Source organism: Balaenoptera ricei, chromosome 11, assembly GCF_028023285.1.
Source record: "Balaenoptera ricei isolate mBalRic1 chromosome 11, mBalRic1.hap2, whole genome shotgun sequence".
Classification (NCBI taxonomy): Eukaryota; Metazoa; Chordata; class Mammalia; order Artiodactyla; family Balaenopteridae; genus Balaenoptera; species Balaenoptera ricei.
The window spans coordinates 33,268,450-33,284,216 of NC_082649.1; the positions used below are offsets into that span (position 1 = coordinate 33,268,450).

General features: G+C 38.9%; 1 protein-coding gene across 6 annotated transcripts in view; it reads right to left on the reverse strand.

The window, feature by feature from the left end:
• UBR2 (ubiquitin protein ligase E3 component n-recognin 2) overlaps positions 1 to 11,742 on the reverse strand; it is a 114,991-nt gene extending 103,249 nt beyond the window's left edge. For 5 of the 6 annotated variants that reach the window (XM_059938679.1, XM_059938681.1, XM_059938677.1 and 2 more), the window contains exons 1-2: positions 11,347 to 11,742; positions 1,505 to 1,764 (exon numbers count right to left, since the gene is read on the reverse strand). In XM_059938679.1, coding sequence (XP_059794662.1) covers positions 1,505 to 1,764; positions 11,347 to 11,424 — 338 coding nt within the window. In that variant the 5' untranslated portion in view covers positions 11,425 to 11,742. Of the gene's footprint in view, positions 1 to 1,504; positions 1,765 to 11,346 lie in introns of those variants that run through there. The other variant, XM_059938682.1, reaches the window with a different exon arrangement.
• Positions 11,743 to 15,767: the final 4,025 nt, after the last annotated feature.

Genomic DNA, 15,767 nt, shown 5'->3' on the forward strand with positions numbered 1-15,767 from the left:
GCCTTGCAGAAATCCCCTTAATCAAGTGATCAAACTTAAGAGTTATTGAACCAAATCAAAATCATATACTACTAGATAGGATACAATGAGAACACGTGATTTCTGCAGTATTTCTGTGAAAGAGGCAACCTGACTCTAATCATGAAGAGTATCAGACAAACCCAAGTTGATGTACATTTACAAAATAAATGGCCTGTAATCTTCAAAAGTGTCAAGATCATGAAAGTCAAAGAAAAACCGAGGCAACATTCCAGATTGAAGATTAAAAGACATGACATACAAATGCCTTCTTTGGAACTGGATCTTTTTGCTACAAAGGATGGTACTACAACAGTTGGATCTCAGTTTTCTCAAATCATGAGGTTGAACTAGATCTATTGCTCCAAACACCAATAAAGGACTCAAAGAGGTTTCTGTATAGACAAAAAACTAGATCTAACAGCCTTTCAATATATAAAAAGATCTCTATCGGTATTCTAACCATGCTGATAAAGAAAGATTACAATAGACACCCGGAGGTCTTAACCAAAATTAAGCTTATTAAATTTAAGTTGTATGGGAAAAAGTCTTAAGAAAAAAAATGACTCTATCAATAGTATATCCAAACAATGCAATATTACCTAGCTATATCAGCTGATATGGACAGATGTCAAGGTCAAGATTTTGTTAAACAGAGAAAGGAAAATTTAGCCCAGTATAGCTAACATATTTCCTTTTCAATGTATGTCTACGTATGTGTATGTTTAAGATAGCCCCATATGTGGGCATGTATATGCATAGAAAATTTCTGGAAGGACACATAAAAGTATGTTAACAATGATTAGTTCTGAGAAACAGGAGTAGATAGTCATAAAGGGAGACAGAGCACTTTCCTCTCCATCTTCTACCCTTGTATACTTAATTCTCAACAAGAAATCAAAAAAAAAAAAAACTCAACCTAGTAGCAGTAAGTACATATAGCACCCAGATCATGGTTTCTAACTAACATTCCCAACTAAAAGGAAATTCCCTGCATAAATGGCTGATTCTACATATGGGTCAGAGTTAAGTACAAAGTGAGGTGTGGACATCTTATGCCAGAAAGCAAAGAGGCACTCAAAAACTAATAAAGGCATGTGAAAAGGACAAAGAAGCTAGTGTGATGGGGCTCTCAAAGGCCAAATGTAGGATAATTCGAACATCAAAAAGAATCACTGTAACCATCAAGAAAAGCAAGGAAGTGATTATTACAAGAGTCAAGGTAGGAGCTAATTATGGGGGAGGAAGAAAGAATACAATGGGTTTCTGGAATGCTGGTTATGTTCTATATCTTGACCTGGAAAATAATTATATAATGTTTGTTTATAATAATTTATTAAAACATATATATTTGTTGTGGAAACTAACACACATATATACATATATATAATACTGATATTTCATAATTTGAAAACAAAAACGTAAGGTTTCAGGAAAAAAAAAGTCAAGTAAAGACAAGGAAAGAAAGAAAATGACAATATCTTACCTGCAGGAGTATGTAGGTTCTCCCACTTTAAAAACGCGACCACAAAGATGAGAAGGTTTGTTTGTTTGTTCAAGTTTTGAAAATCCCAACTCAGGATCTTCACCACAAAGGTACCATTCCATTGGTCCCAACAAAACTTGGTGTGCCAACATGTCTTCTTTCTGTGGAAAAGGGTTGGGACCCCTGCAGTAGATTTTGGGTACATAGTAAGCCAAATGTTGGTTCACTTCTCTAGTGAGGTCAGTTGCTTGCAGCCATTTCTTTAAAAAAAGAAAAAAGAAAAAATAGTTTTAAACAAGGTCAATAAACTGCTAATTTGAATAAACATACTCTACTTTCTTTTAGGTGCAAAAATAATGATGAATCTTATAAATTATTTTATTGACATTCATCACTGCATGTCTTCTTTCCAAAAAAGGATAAAACTCAATTTAGAATTTTACTAAAATGCCCAGTATTTTAAAATTCTACTTAAAGTGAAAGTAAAGTGAAACGAGCCCATCTCCTCAAAATGACTCTTGAAGCAACCTTCTGTAGGCAATACAGGAAAATGACCACAACATATCATCTTATAAGACACTAGCCATTGAGCCCATCTGACTTCCTTTCTAATTTCTAATGCTTTGCTCAAATGATATTCTGATTGTGATTTGGATTCTCCTGTCGGTTTGCTGACAGGAAGAGCATACAGTGAACATGAACAGCCAATACACTAATTCTATTTCTCAATGATTATAAAGGACACGCCAGTTTCTTATGAATGTCAGTCCACAAGAGAGTTTGTTCTATCGATTATATCTTTATTCCCTGATCAACCTCTCTATAAGCCCTTTCTCCTTTGCTCTCCCTGTTAAAAACATTTTAAAAAGTCACTTTTCCCTGTCCCCAAACTTTCATGTCCTACTACCTGTGATAATTACACTTAGATATCTAATAGATACTGTGATATTGTAATTTATGATAAGAAAAACATATTTGGTCTTCTCATTCCTAGCACAGAGCTCTTAAAACTCTTCAAATTTCCTAAGCGATAAGTGAGATAAAAGTGAAAGGAATGTCTTTTGTTATTCATAACAAGCCCCCTTCAATCAGACCTGAGTTGATATTACTAAGGTGACTTTTGGAAAGCCCCTAAGGATGGGAAGCTAGTTGCCAGGGGAACTAGCCACATGATTAGTAGGGTGGAACTAACAGCCTCCATCCCAACCAACTTCAGGGAAGGGAGAGGTGCTGGAGGTGGAGTTAAGCACTAATGACCAATCATCTGATCATCATGCCTATGGAGGGACAAAGCCTCCATAAAAATCCAAAAATGTCGGGGTTCAGAGATCTCCTTGGTTGATGAACACGCAGAGGTGCTGGCATGCCCAGAGAGGGCATGGAAGCTCCACACCCCTTCCCACACACCTTGCTCTATTCCATCTGGCTGTTCCTGAGTTGTATCATTTTATAATAAACAAGTAATCTAGTAAATAAACTGTTTCCCTGAGTTCTGTGAGCCATTCTAGAAAATTATCGAACCCAAAGAGGGGGTCATGGGAACCCCCTAATTTGCAACATAAGTTGTGGGTAACCTGAGGACCCACTGCTTGTGATTGGCATCTGCAGTAGTGAAGGGGGGCAGCCTTGTGGGACTGAGCCCTTCATCTGTGGGATCTGATGCTAACTGCAGGTGTACAGTGTCAGAACTGACTGAGTTGTAGGACACCCAACTGGTGTCTGCTGAGAACGAGAGAATTGCCTGGTGTGGGAAACCAACCCCCCCCAACGTTTGGCGGCCGGAAGTATTGATGTGAGAGTAAAAAGAAAAGGAAGAAACAGTTTTTCCTTTCAGACGCCAACTCAATATGTCCAAAATTGAACTCATGATCTCCCACACCACAAAAAACACCCTGCTATTTTCTCCATTTCTCTCTTTTAGACACCAGCATCTACCCAGGTAACCAAACCAGAAAAACTCAGAAATCTTTTTTCCTCACCCCAACATCCAATTAGTCATCATGTCTTGTCTATTAGGCCTCCTAAGTATCTGTTGAATCCATCCATTTCTTTCTCTCCATCTCCGGTGGCACTACTTCCACTACTCTAGTCCAAATTCCCCACTCCTGTCTTCTGCAAGGATTAGTGCAACTGTGTCCTAACTAGTAATCCCCACTAGTCTGGTCCCTCTACAGTCCATTTTTCCAACCTCACTACCAGAGTGTTTCTTGCAAAATGCCAGTCTGATCATGTCATTCAGCTTCCCCTTCTATTTAGGATCAAATCAAGTCCACTGACATGGTTTATAACAGTGGTCCCCAAACGTTTTGGCACCAGGGACTGGTTTAATGGAAGCAATTTTTCCGCAGACGGGGGGGTGGGGGGGTGGTTCAGCCGGTAATGCTAGCGATGGGGAGCGGCAGATGAAGCTTTGCTGGCTCGCCTGCTGCTCACCTCCTGCGGTGCAGCCCGGCTCCTAACAAGCCGAAGACCACTACGGGTCCTCGGCCCGGGGGTTGAGGACCCCTGGTTTACAAGGTCCTTTGCCTTGTATCATACTTTCCAGTTTCCTCCTCCTGATCAGTATTGCTCCTCTCTCTCTGCTTTACAGGGCTATTATCTACTCATTCTTCAGATCTCAGTTTGTGTTTCACTTTCTCTAAGATGTCTTCTTAGCCCATTCCTCACCCCCATCTCCTGTTCCCCTACCCCCCATGTCTAAAACAGAACCAAGCCCCAGTGGGCAGTTAGTAAAATCCGTTAACTGAATGACTATAAATATGTATATACTACTGACTGTCATTTAACATTGACATTACAGAAAGATGTTTGGCTTTAATGGAACGTGGCTTCAATGGACGCAGAAATAAAGCAGATCCAGGCCTGCAGGTTCTTAAAAACCAAACCAAATAAGCCCTATATAGGCATCCTTCAAGCCACCTCCTTTCTTTTCCCTTTCTATTTCCTTAAGTCCTAAGACTTTCCCCTATATTCTGTCATTTATTCATTCCTGCCTCCCATGCCAATTCCATCTATGTGTTTATTTGTCCTCCAAATAAACATAATTTATTTAGTTATAAATTATGTAATTAAGACTTGCTCATTTTGGCTCTAAACCAAGTGAAAATTTGAAATCAGAAAATATGAAACAGGGCTTCCCTGGTGGCGCAGTGGTTGAGAATCTGCCTGCCAAGGCAGGGGACACGGGTTCGAGCCCTGGTCTGGGAAGATCCCACATGCCGCGGAGCAACTAGGCCCGTGAGCCACAACTACTGAGCCTACGCGTCTGGAGCCTGTGCTCCGCAACAAGAGAGGCCGCGACAGTGAGAGGCCCGCGCACCGCGATGAAGAGTGGCCCCCACTTGCCGCAACCAGAGAAAGCCCTCGCACAGAAACGAAGACCCAACACAGCCATAGATAAATAAATAAATAAATAAATAAAGGAGTTCCTTAAAAAAAAAAAAAAAAAAGAAACAACTCACTTCTACAAAAATGCAGTTAACTGTTAACTCATAAGTCCAATGTTTACCTATAGATTACAACCTAAATTTCAAATTACATCCTTGTTATAAGGAGTTTATGAAGACTGGGATTGACACATATACACTATTGATACTATGTATAAAATAGACAACTAATGAGAACATACTGTATAGCACAGGGAACTCTACTTAATGCACTGTGGTGACCTAAATGGGAAGGAAATCCAAAAAAGAGGGGATATATGTATACATATAGCTGATTCATTTTGCTGTACAGTAGAAACGAACACAACATTGTAAAGCAGCTATACTCCAAAAAAAATTAATTAAAAAAAAAAAGTTTACGTTTATGTGATGTCTAACACTGTTAAGACAAGAGTATAAGGTCTTCTTTTCAACTATTACTTGCACAATCTTCAGCTCACTTCCTTCCTTTGAAAAAATAACATATATAGAGAGATTTTACATATTCATGAGGTGATATAGACTACCTTTCTAGTCAATTTCACATTTTAGAAAACTTTTCCTAAAAATGTAAAAATCTCATTCATAAGTTAAGGGGCTGGATGGAAGCTTATAACAGTGAAAAACTTTTCACCCTGGAAGTGAAACAATCCTTTCTAAATGTTACTAATTTTGCTGTGTTTGCTTTATGCAAGTAGGAAAGAGACTAAATTACTCTTAAAACAGTACTTCCGGGGAGACAATCCCATAGGTTTAAGGATTGTTCAAGTGATGTCTAACACTGTAAGACAAGAGTATAAGGTCTTACAAGGAGAAGTGGCTCCAAATCAAAATTATACACACACACACACATTAAGTTCAGTAATTATAAAACAAACGAGAAAAAAAAAAGGATAGTCAATAGTAAAAGACAGAGTCAACCAAAAAGCAAACAAAAACCTAATTCTTTGAGCTAAAAAACATGTTTTTGGCCACATCAAAGGGGTTTTCACCCACTGTCAGCAAACCCTAACTCAAAATATGAATGAAGGCAGTCAAATTATCCTAAGCAATTTATTGTTTATGGATGAAAAATTAAGCATTAAGATTCAAGAATTCACCTCCACAATCCTAGGAAACTATGCTGCAATTTTAATTTATAACACATTTAAAGGTTTTATTTTAACAGCAATTATTTGTTTTATATTTTATGTTCCCTTTTCTCTTAAAATTTCACTTTTGCAGAATTTTAATCCAGGGAGGATAAAGGGTGATGCTTTCTAAAAGAAATTATGTTGTCTTGTGGCTCCAACAACACTGATGGGTCAAATCTGTTCATAGATTTCTTAAACAAAAAATTCAGAAACTAATATCAGCTTCTGGTTAAGAAAAAAAAAAATCAGCTGCCTTATACAAAATATATTATTAGTAAAACAAGCATTTCACTCTAAATATCTTTTATTATACATTATTATAAATTATTAACAAGACACAAAAGTCTGTTTCAAGAAAGGCAGGCATACGCTCCATTTAAAATCACCTAACAGGACTTCCCTGGTGGCACAGTGGTTAAGAATCTGCCTGCCAATGCAGGGGGGGACACGGGTTCAAGCCCTGGTCTGGGAAGATCCCACGTGCCACGGAGCACATAGAGTAGAGTGCACCACAGCTAATGAGCCTGCACTCTAGAGCCCGTGAACCACAACTACAGAAGCACGCACGTCTAGAGCCCATGCTCCGCAACAAGAGAAGCCACTGCAATGAGAAGCCCGCAAACCACAATGAAGAGTAGACCCCGCTCACCACCAACTAGAGAAAGCCCGTGCGTAAAACAAAACAAACAAAAAAACACCTAACAGATTTGGGATTTTAACTTTATTAAATTTAAACACTTAATATATAAAGCAAGACACTTTTACATGAAAAAATCTATACCAGAAATATAGAATTAGTGGTTAGCAACACTACAGATTTTAAAAAAAAAAGTTGTGAAGAGAAAATGAGTAGGAGGAAAAAATTTCTGGCTGCCTTGAAGAATAATGGTTCACATATTTCTCAAAAGAAAGAAAACCTATAGCTTTTCATATCAGTTCTCAGTAACATAAGCTAACTGTAACTGCTTCTTCAACATGAAAAATTACTGATATTTCTAATTTGATTGCATGTTAATCTGTCCTTATTTCAGACACCTGTGGCGGTCACACTAATGTGCACACCAGAGTAATAAGCACTATCTTATCAGAAGTCCTCAATAACGGAAGTAGAGAAACTGTCAACTCATTCCACTAAAGTAAACATGTTATGACAATGTTTGCAGGAGCTCTCCTTTTTCTGAAAGCTAATTTCAGCCTTGGGATAGAGAGCAAGTACAATAAACACAAAAATCAAAGAATCCCTAGGGGTTAGTCTTTTATCACAGTATCTAATTATTATTCTATGTCAAATTAAAATTGTATTCTATTTAAGCACATTTGATTTTGCTTTCGAACAAGGATAACCAACATGTAAGTTAACTACAAAACAACAATCTAAAACAACAATCGCTAGGGCCGAAATGGAGCTTTCGGGAATCTACTAAGAAAAAATTAGAACTAAGAAAAATTTAAAACAAATCATATTAAGAGTTCTAGAAATGAAGTAAAAACATTCACAAATCAAAATAATATAGAAACTCAGTAATAAAAAACAAGAGAATCTAATTTAAAAATAGGCAAAAAAAAAAAACAAAAAAATAGGCAAAAGATCTGAATTGACACTTCCAAAGAAGAAATACAAATAGCCAATAAGCTTATGAAAAGATGTTCAACATCATGAGTCACGAGGGAAATATTGATACAAATCAAAACTACAAGGAGATCCCACTTTACACCTAACAGAATGGCTATAATCAAAAAGACAGACAATTAACTAGTGCTGGCAAGGATGTGAAAAAACCCACTGAAAACTTCACATCTGCTAGTGGGAAGGTAAAATGATGCAGCCATTTTAGTCTAGCAATTCCTGACCCAGCAATTCCACTCCTGGGTATATGCCCAAGAGAAATGAAAACATATGTCCCCACAAAAAATTGTACAGAAATGTTCATCATAGCACAATTCATAATATTCGTAAAGTAGAAATAATCCAAATCCATCAACGGATGAATGGATAAATAAAATACGGTATATCCACATAACGGACTATCATTTGGCAGTAAAAAGGAATGAAGTATTGATGATACATGCTGCAATGTGGACGAACCTTAAAAACTTATGCTAAGTGAAAGAAGCCAGTCACAAAAAAACAACATATTACATGATTCCATTTATATGAAACTTCCAGAATAGGCAAATCTATGGAGACAAAGAAATAGGTTAGCAGTGGGCCTATAGTTTGGGAGGTTAGGAGAAAATGGGGAGTGTATAGCTAATGGATACAGGATTTCTTTTTTGCGGTGATGAAAATGTTCTAAAGTTGATTGTGGTGAGGGCTGCACAACTCTGCATATACTAAAAACCACTGACTTGAGTTGTAAGATACGTGAATTTTATATAAAATTGTTGAAAATTTTAAGGCAAAAAGTAACCAATATAGGTATAATACTCTACATAAGACTTCTATAATGAATATGTATTTCTTTCAGATTTGGGGAAAAACAATATATGTACTTCTTAAATCATAATCATCCACTGGAACATATGATCAAATCTGTGGAGCATGAAATGTAGATAGACTCAAGAAGTGTTGGGCAAGTCATACTTGTAGAATCAACTCTATCAAGGAAAAGAAAAAACTACAACAGAGGGCCACTTTAATATCCTAAACTTAAAATTATTGAAGTGAGTACTTAAATACTTTTATTTGTGAAGCATTCTAGTAAGAATAGATGGGATCACAAAAAGTCCTTCCTCCTCATAATACAAGTAAGAAAAGCAAGTGTGTAAATAAATTGTGCAAAAAATGCCACTAGTCGTTATTAAGTAACTTTAGATGGATATGATCCCAACAAATGACCAGCAACAGAGGTCTAAAGGCTGTAATAACTGCTTTGCTTGTTTACCCTATCTAAAATTTACTTTTACCGGAGAAAACTTTGTTAATTAATTTTAATTTTTAAAAAAATATTTATTTATTTTTTTGGCTGCGTTGGGTCTTAGTTGCGGCAGGTGGGATCTTTGTTGCAGCATGCAGGATATTTAGTTGCAGCATGTGGGATCTACTTCCCTGACCAGGGATTGAAACTGAGCCACCTGCATTGGCAGTGCTGAATCTTAACCACTGGACCACCAGGGAAGTCCCCCAATTAATTTTAATTTGTGATAAATGGCTGGGCTGGGGCCTAAGCTGAAAGAACAGTAAAGTGTTATGCTGTTTTAATCAAATACAAACAATAAACCCCTCACAAAGTAAGGGCAAATTATACTGCTGGAAGAATCCTGTATTTTAATATTAAATGAAATCTTATTCAAGAAATTTTGTTGGCCTTCAGACTAAATTTTTTTTTTAATCTTATTGTTCAGAAAGTCATTTAAAAGTAAACAGAGCAAAGGGACTTCTCTGGTGGTCCAGCGCTTAAGACTCTGTGCTCCCAATGCAGGGGGCCTGGGTTTGAGCCCTGGTCAGGGAACTAGATCAAGCATATGGCAACTAAAGACCTGGCGCAGCCTAATAAATAAATAATTTTAAAAAGAAGAGTAAACAGAGCAAAACTAAAATGTAGCTCAGACTGTGAACTTCACAAACTCGAATTAAGTCGAAATTTATAAATTTTGACTGCATTTGCCTTAATTTCCCCCACTACATCTGAGAATTTCACTACACAAGGACTAGGAACATTGCTCTCTAGCACCAGTTTTATAACTAGTTTCCTCAGGAACCTCAACAAACTGGAGAAGCTCTAATCACTTGATAGCTTGCACTTTTATTTGTTTAATTTTTATTCTATATTGGAGTATAGTCCATTAACAATGTTGTGTTAGTTTCAGGTGTCGGTACGGCAGCTTGCACTTTTAGAACTGGAAAAACAAGAGTACCTAACCTGTATCACTGGGTCAACAGACAAAATTTGGTGGGAGTAAAAAAAATTTTTTTGAGGTAAATAACAGATTAGCTATCAATCTAGATATGGATAAGATCACATGGATAGGGAATAGCTGTCATTACCATTTTACTGTTTACTTTGAACACTGCTTTCGTTTTCTTTTTCAAACCTCTTGATAAATGAAAAGGCAGATGGGAAAATCCTTGGGTTGTTGCAATACTAAGCGGAAAGTACATGAAAACAGAACTAGACTAAACAAGTTGGTTTAAAAACAAACAAACAAAGATGCATCATTCAACAATGTATTTCTTTAAACTTTTCACCTCTACTCCTGACATTTATTTCCACTATGACTTTAGTGTCCTCATCAATTCACCCAAAATAACTCCTTACTAACAAACAGCCCCACAGCGCCCCACTAGAATTTTGTTCCTAACATTCAGATTGTTGACTGGTGCTCAAAGGTCACTCCCTTCCTATCAGATTTTTAAATTGGAGGCCCTAGAGGTGGGGCCTCAGTTGTTTTGGCCCATTCAGAATCATTCTGGACAATCTGTTCTAGGGGGTGTTCCCTGTCCTTGAGGAAAGATACCATCGAGTTTTATTAATTATTTTACAACTCTGTTACTTATACAGCATATTCGTATTACAGTTTAAGTACAAGACTAGGTTTGAATGCTTTAAGTTTGGGGCATAACTGCTCCCACTACGCTGTGACCAAACCTCACATTATTAGCTTCCATTTACTGAAAGCTGCTCTCTCAAAGTTATATAACGTTTGTTCTCCATCCAACTACCCCCAACTCCTAGACAAATTATTGTTTTAATCTCCCAGTCTCCAATACCACTTTCTCACACTCAGTTAGCGTGTCAAGACACTACTTTCCGCACATTCATCAACGTTGTAGACTGACCAAACCGGTGCGAAAACGCACTGAAGGGGTAAAGAGGGTGAACAGTGTCGCTGGCATCCTTTGGTGCCTAGGGCGGTCCCAGAAACAAAATAAGGTAGCAAGTTTCAGAGGAGGAGGCAAAGGAATCAGGAAGACAAAGTACCCAAAAAACCAGGAAGCGTCTTTCCCTCCCCTCTTCTAAGAGTTGACATAAAGGGCAAAGGCCCTGTGCTGGGGGCTTACTGGGAGTGTGGGGGAAAGCAAAAATAATGGAAGAGCGAAAGGGAACGTGAGGGTGGCTGGTGCACCCAGCAGCCCTGCGGGCTACTCGTGGATAAAGGAGGAAAGAAAGGGGCAAGATCTGGGGCCTCCCCAGGCCGTTACCCACAAGGCGAGGCCGGCGGGGCCAGCGCGGTCGTCACCCCAAGTCAGGGCCCGGCCGCTCCGGGATTTCCAGTAATCTGTTCCTCCCCCGGGGCGCGGCCTGCGACGGCCGGACGTCCCCGCCCGGGTCCCGGCACTCACCCCCGCGGTCTCCTCAGCCGAACATTCCAGCAAACTCCGGTCTAGGCCCTGCACCTCGGGCTCCAGCTCCGACGCCATCTTCCCTCCTTCGCCTCCCCAGCGCTGGCGCCGCTACCGCCGCCCCGAGGGCCGCGACCTCGCCACAGCCCCGGCGGCCGAGACCGCCACCGCTGCCCCGGGCGGTCGGTCCCGAGCCGCCCAGGCGGCCGCGGGTGGAAAAGACAGAGAGTAGCGTGAGGTGAGCCGGGCAGAAGGGACGGCGCCTCCTGCGCTCCCTCCCGGGCTCTGTGCCCAGAGTCAAGTCACTGCCTCGTCCCTGCCCCGGGGAAGGACACAGAGAACCTCGGACCTGGCACTCTTGCCCGCTTCTACCGCGTCCCGCACCGGGAAAAGGGCAACAACACCCAAAAGAGGAAGCAGAGCACTCTGGGAACTGTAGTCGTCCTCCGCACGGCCAGGGAAAAGGTGGAGCCCTTACAAGGAGGCCCCAGGATGGCATTGTGGGAGTTGTAGTCCATCTCCTCCTAAGAGCCTGAACAAACGGCAGATAAGCGGGCGGGCGGGGCTTTTGTGCCCAGCAAGAATCATAGACTAAGTGGCGAGAAGCGCCCACCAGGGAAGAGGCAGAAGCGCGAGATCATGTGTGGTACTGAGTTTTATTCCCTTAACACCCTTTGTTCATTTTTGTATCCCCAGAGCTTAGAACAGTGCCTGGCACGTGGCAGAACTCGAGTACTTTTCAAAGCCTGGCATATGGAGGAACTCAAATACTTGTCGAATGAATGAATTACGTTCTATCCCTATTGTTCTATGGCCCTGTCATCCATCAACCCCTCATTCTTTAGACTGGTAACCGAGGTGTACATTTCTCAGATTTTTGAAGGTTTTAAAACATGTTAAAATGGTGTTAAAGGAAACGTTCCCAAGTGATTTAGATATGACCGTTTATTAAAATTTATAACAAATCTTGCTGCAGAGGAGAAGGAGTCTACCAAGCCAATTCAAAGGTTTACTCTTGATAGGGACATTTTATAGAAATAAATAACCATTGTTAGATTAGATACAAAAGAAAATTACGTTTGGGTAGAGGTAATTAGGCTCTTGACTGATAGTTGGGTGAGTGGATTTCTTAGAACAAGTCTCCAACTCCTTTAGAGTTATCAGAAAATTGCTTAACATTTTATTAGGCATGCTGATTTATTCCCACAAAGAAATTGTGAATTACATTAGGCAAAAAAAATTCTGATCCAATCCAGGTTTGGGACATGTTTTTGTTGTTGTTATTGTTGTTAACAAAAGTATAATATTAACCAAGTTTTTTTTTTTTTTTAAGGAAATAAAAATTACCCATCATCCCACAGTCCAAATAAGCCTTGTCATCACTTTAAAAAATAAAACTAATATATGTATAAGGTTAGAACTTCAAGCTCAATGGAAATATTCAATATTTTTAAAGGAAAAAAATTAAAACTATGCCTCTTACCCCAAGTCCCTCTCCCCAAAGAAAAGCCTTTTTAATACTTTCTTATGATTCTATCCAGAAAAAAATGTATGCATCTATCTGCATAGATATCTAGAATGAGAGATCTTGAAATGTTCTTCTATATGTTACTTTCTTCTTTGCCCAACTTCCTTGCACTGATGCACTCCCTAGTCAGAGCCAACCTGGAGGAAAACTGGGGTTGTTACAACCCAGAAGCAAAGATAATGCCTCTTTAAGAGTCCTAATATAGAATTAAAGCCATTAAAATACATTGTAAAGAAATTTTTATTATTTTTTATTCTTTTTGGATTGATTTTAACAGACTTTTTTCAAAATTGTTGAGTTGGATGTTTGCCATTAACCATTCTCTTTTTTTTCAGTATGTACATCTAAGGCAGTGGTTTTCAAACTTGAGCATGTATCAGAATTACCTAGAGGTCTTGATAAAATACAGGTTTCTGGACCCCACTCTCAGAATTTCTGATTCAATAGGTTTTGGGTGGAGACTGGAAATTGCATTTCTGTCAAGTTCCCGGTCACTCTGTGGGCCTGGGGACCAACTTCAAGAATCACAGGTTTATTAACCCAGTACATTTCCATTATATAATGCTTTAATTACATTACACAAATTTGGGTATATAGTGTTTTCATTATCATTCTTTAGTATATTTTAAAATTTTCATATGTGTGTGGCATTGTGATCTTTTCTTTTCTTTTCTTTTTCATATACTTGACTCATTTATTTTGCAACTGGAAGTTTATACCTCTTAATCTCCCTCACTTTTTTCTTTCCTCCTCCCACCCGCTCCCCTATGGCAACCACCTGTTTTTTCTCTGTACCTATAGCACTGTTTCTGTTTTGCTATATTTGTTCATTTGTTTTGCTTTTTAGATTCACATATAAGTGAAATCATGCAGTATTTATTTTATTCTGTCTGACCTATTTTTCATAGCATAAAACCCTCTAGGACCACCCATGTTGTCACAAATGGCAAGATTCCATTCTTTTTTTGTGGCTGAGTAATATTCTGTTGTATATATGTACCACATCTTCTTGATCCATTATCGATAGGTGCTTAGGTTGCTTCCATATCTTGGCTATTGTAAATAATGTTGCAATGAACATAGGAGGGCATATATATTTTCTAATTAGTGTTTTCATTTTCTTCAGATAAATACAGAGGAGTGGAATTTCTGGATCATATGGTAATTCTATTTTTAATATTTTGAGGAATCTCCATACTGTTTTCCATAGTGACTGTACCAATTTACCTTCCCACCAACAGTGCATGAGGGTTCCCTTTTCTCCACCTCCTGTTATTTATTGTCTTTTTGATAATAGCCATTCTGACAGGTGAGAGGTGTTGTCTCACTGTGTTTTTGTTTTTTTTTAATTTTATTTTTGGCTGCACTGGGTCTTCATTGCTGCACACAGGCTTTCTCTAGTTGAGGCAAGCAGGGGCTCCTCTTCGTTGTGGTGAGCAGGCTTCTCACTGGGGTGGCTTCTCTTGTTGCAGAGCATGGGCTCTAGGTGCACAGGCTTCAGTAGTTGTGGCGTGCGGGCTTCAGTAGTTGTGGCTCACGGGTTCTAGAGGCTCAGTAGTTGTGGCACATGAGCTTAGTTGCTCCGCGACATGTGGGATCTTCCCGGACCAGGGCTCAAACCCATGTCCCCTGCATTGGCAGGCAGATTCTTAACCACTGCGCCACCAGGGAAGCCCCACTCATTGTGGTTTTGATTTGCATTTCCCTGATGATTAGTGATGCTGAACATCTTTTCATGTGCCTGTTGGCCATCTATTTGTCCTCTTTGGAAAAATGTCTGTTGAGATCCTCTGCCCATTTTTTAATCAGGTTGTTTGTTTTTCAGATGTTGAGCTGTATAAGTTCTTTGTATATTATATTTTAGATTTTAACCCCTTATCAGATATATCGTTTGCAAATGTCTTCTCCCTTTCAGTAAGTGGCCTTTTCACTTCGTTGATAGTTTCCTCTGCTGAGCAAAAGCTTTTTAGTTTGAGGTAGTCCAATTTGTTTATTTTTGCTTTTGTTTCTCTTGCCTGAGGAGACATATCCAAAAAAATATTACTAAGATCAGTGTCAAGGAGCTTACTGCCTATGTTTTCTTCTAGAAGTTTTATGGTTTCAGGTCTTACATTTAAGTCTTTAATCCATTCTGAGTTTATTTTTGTGCATGGTGTGAGAGGGTAGTCCAGTTTGGTTCTTTTGCATGTAGCTGTCCAGTTTTCCCAACACCATTTACTGAAGAGGCTGTCTTTTCCCTATTGTATATTCTTGCCTTCCTTGTCATAGATTAATTGCCCATATAATGTGGGTTCATTTCTGGGCTATCTGTTCTGTTCCATTGATCTGTGTGTCTGTTTTTTTGCCAGTACCACAATGGTTTGATAGTTTAGTTTGAAATCAGGGAGCATGATAACTCCAGCTTTGTTCTTCTTTCTCAAGATTGTTTTGTCTATGTGGAGTCTTTTGTGTTTACATACAAATTTTAGAACTATGTATTCTCGTTCTGTGAAAAATGTCATTGGTATTTTGATAGGGATTGTATTGAATCTGTTGATTGCCTTGGGTAGTATGGTCATTTTAACAAAATTAATTCTTTCAATCCATGAACACAGTGTATCTTTCCGTCTGTGTCATCTTCAATTTCTCTCATCAGTGTCTTATAGCTTCCCAAGGACAGGTCATTTACCTCCTTAGTTAGATTTATTCCTAGATATTTTATTCTTTTTGACAGGATTATAACTGGGATTGTTTTCTTAATTTCTCTTTCTGATAGTTCACTGCTAGTGTATAGAAATGCAACAGATTTCTGTATATTAATTTTGTATCCTGCAACTTTACTGAATTCATTGATAAGTTCTAGTAGTTTTTTGTGGCATCTTTGGGAGTTTCTACATATAGTATCATGTCATCT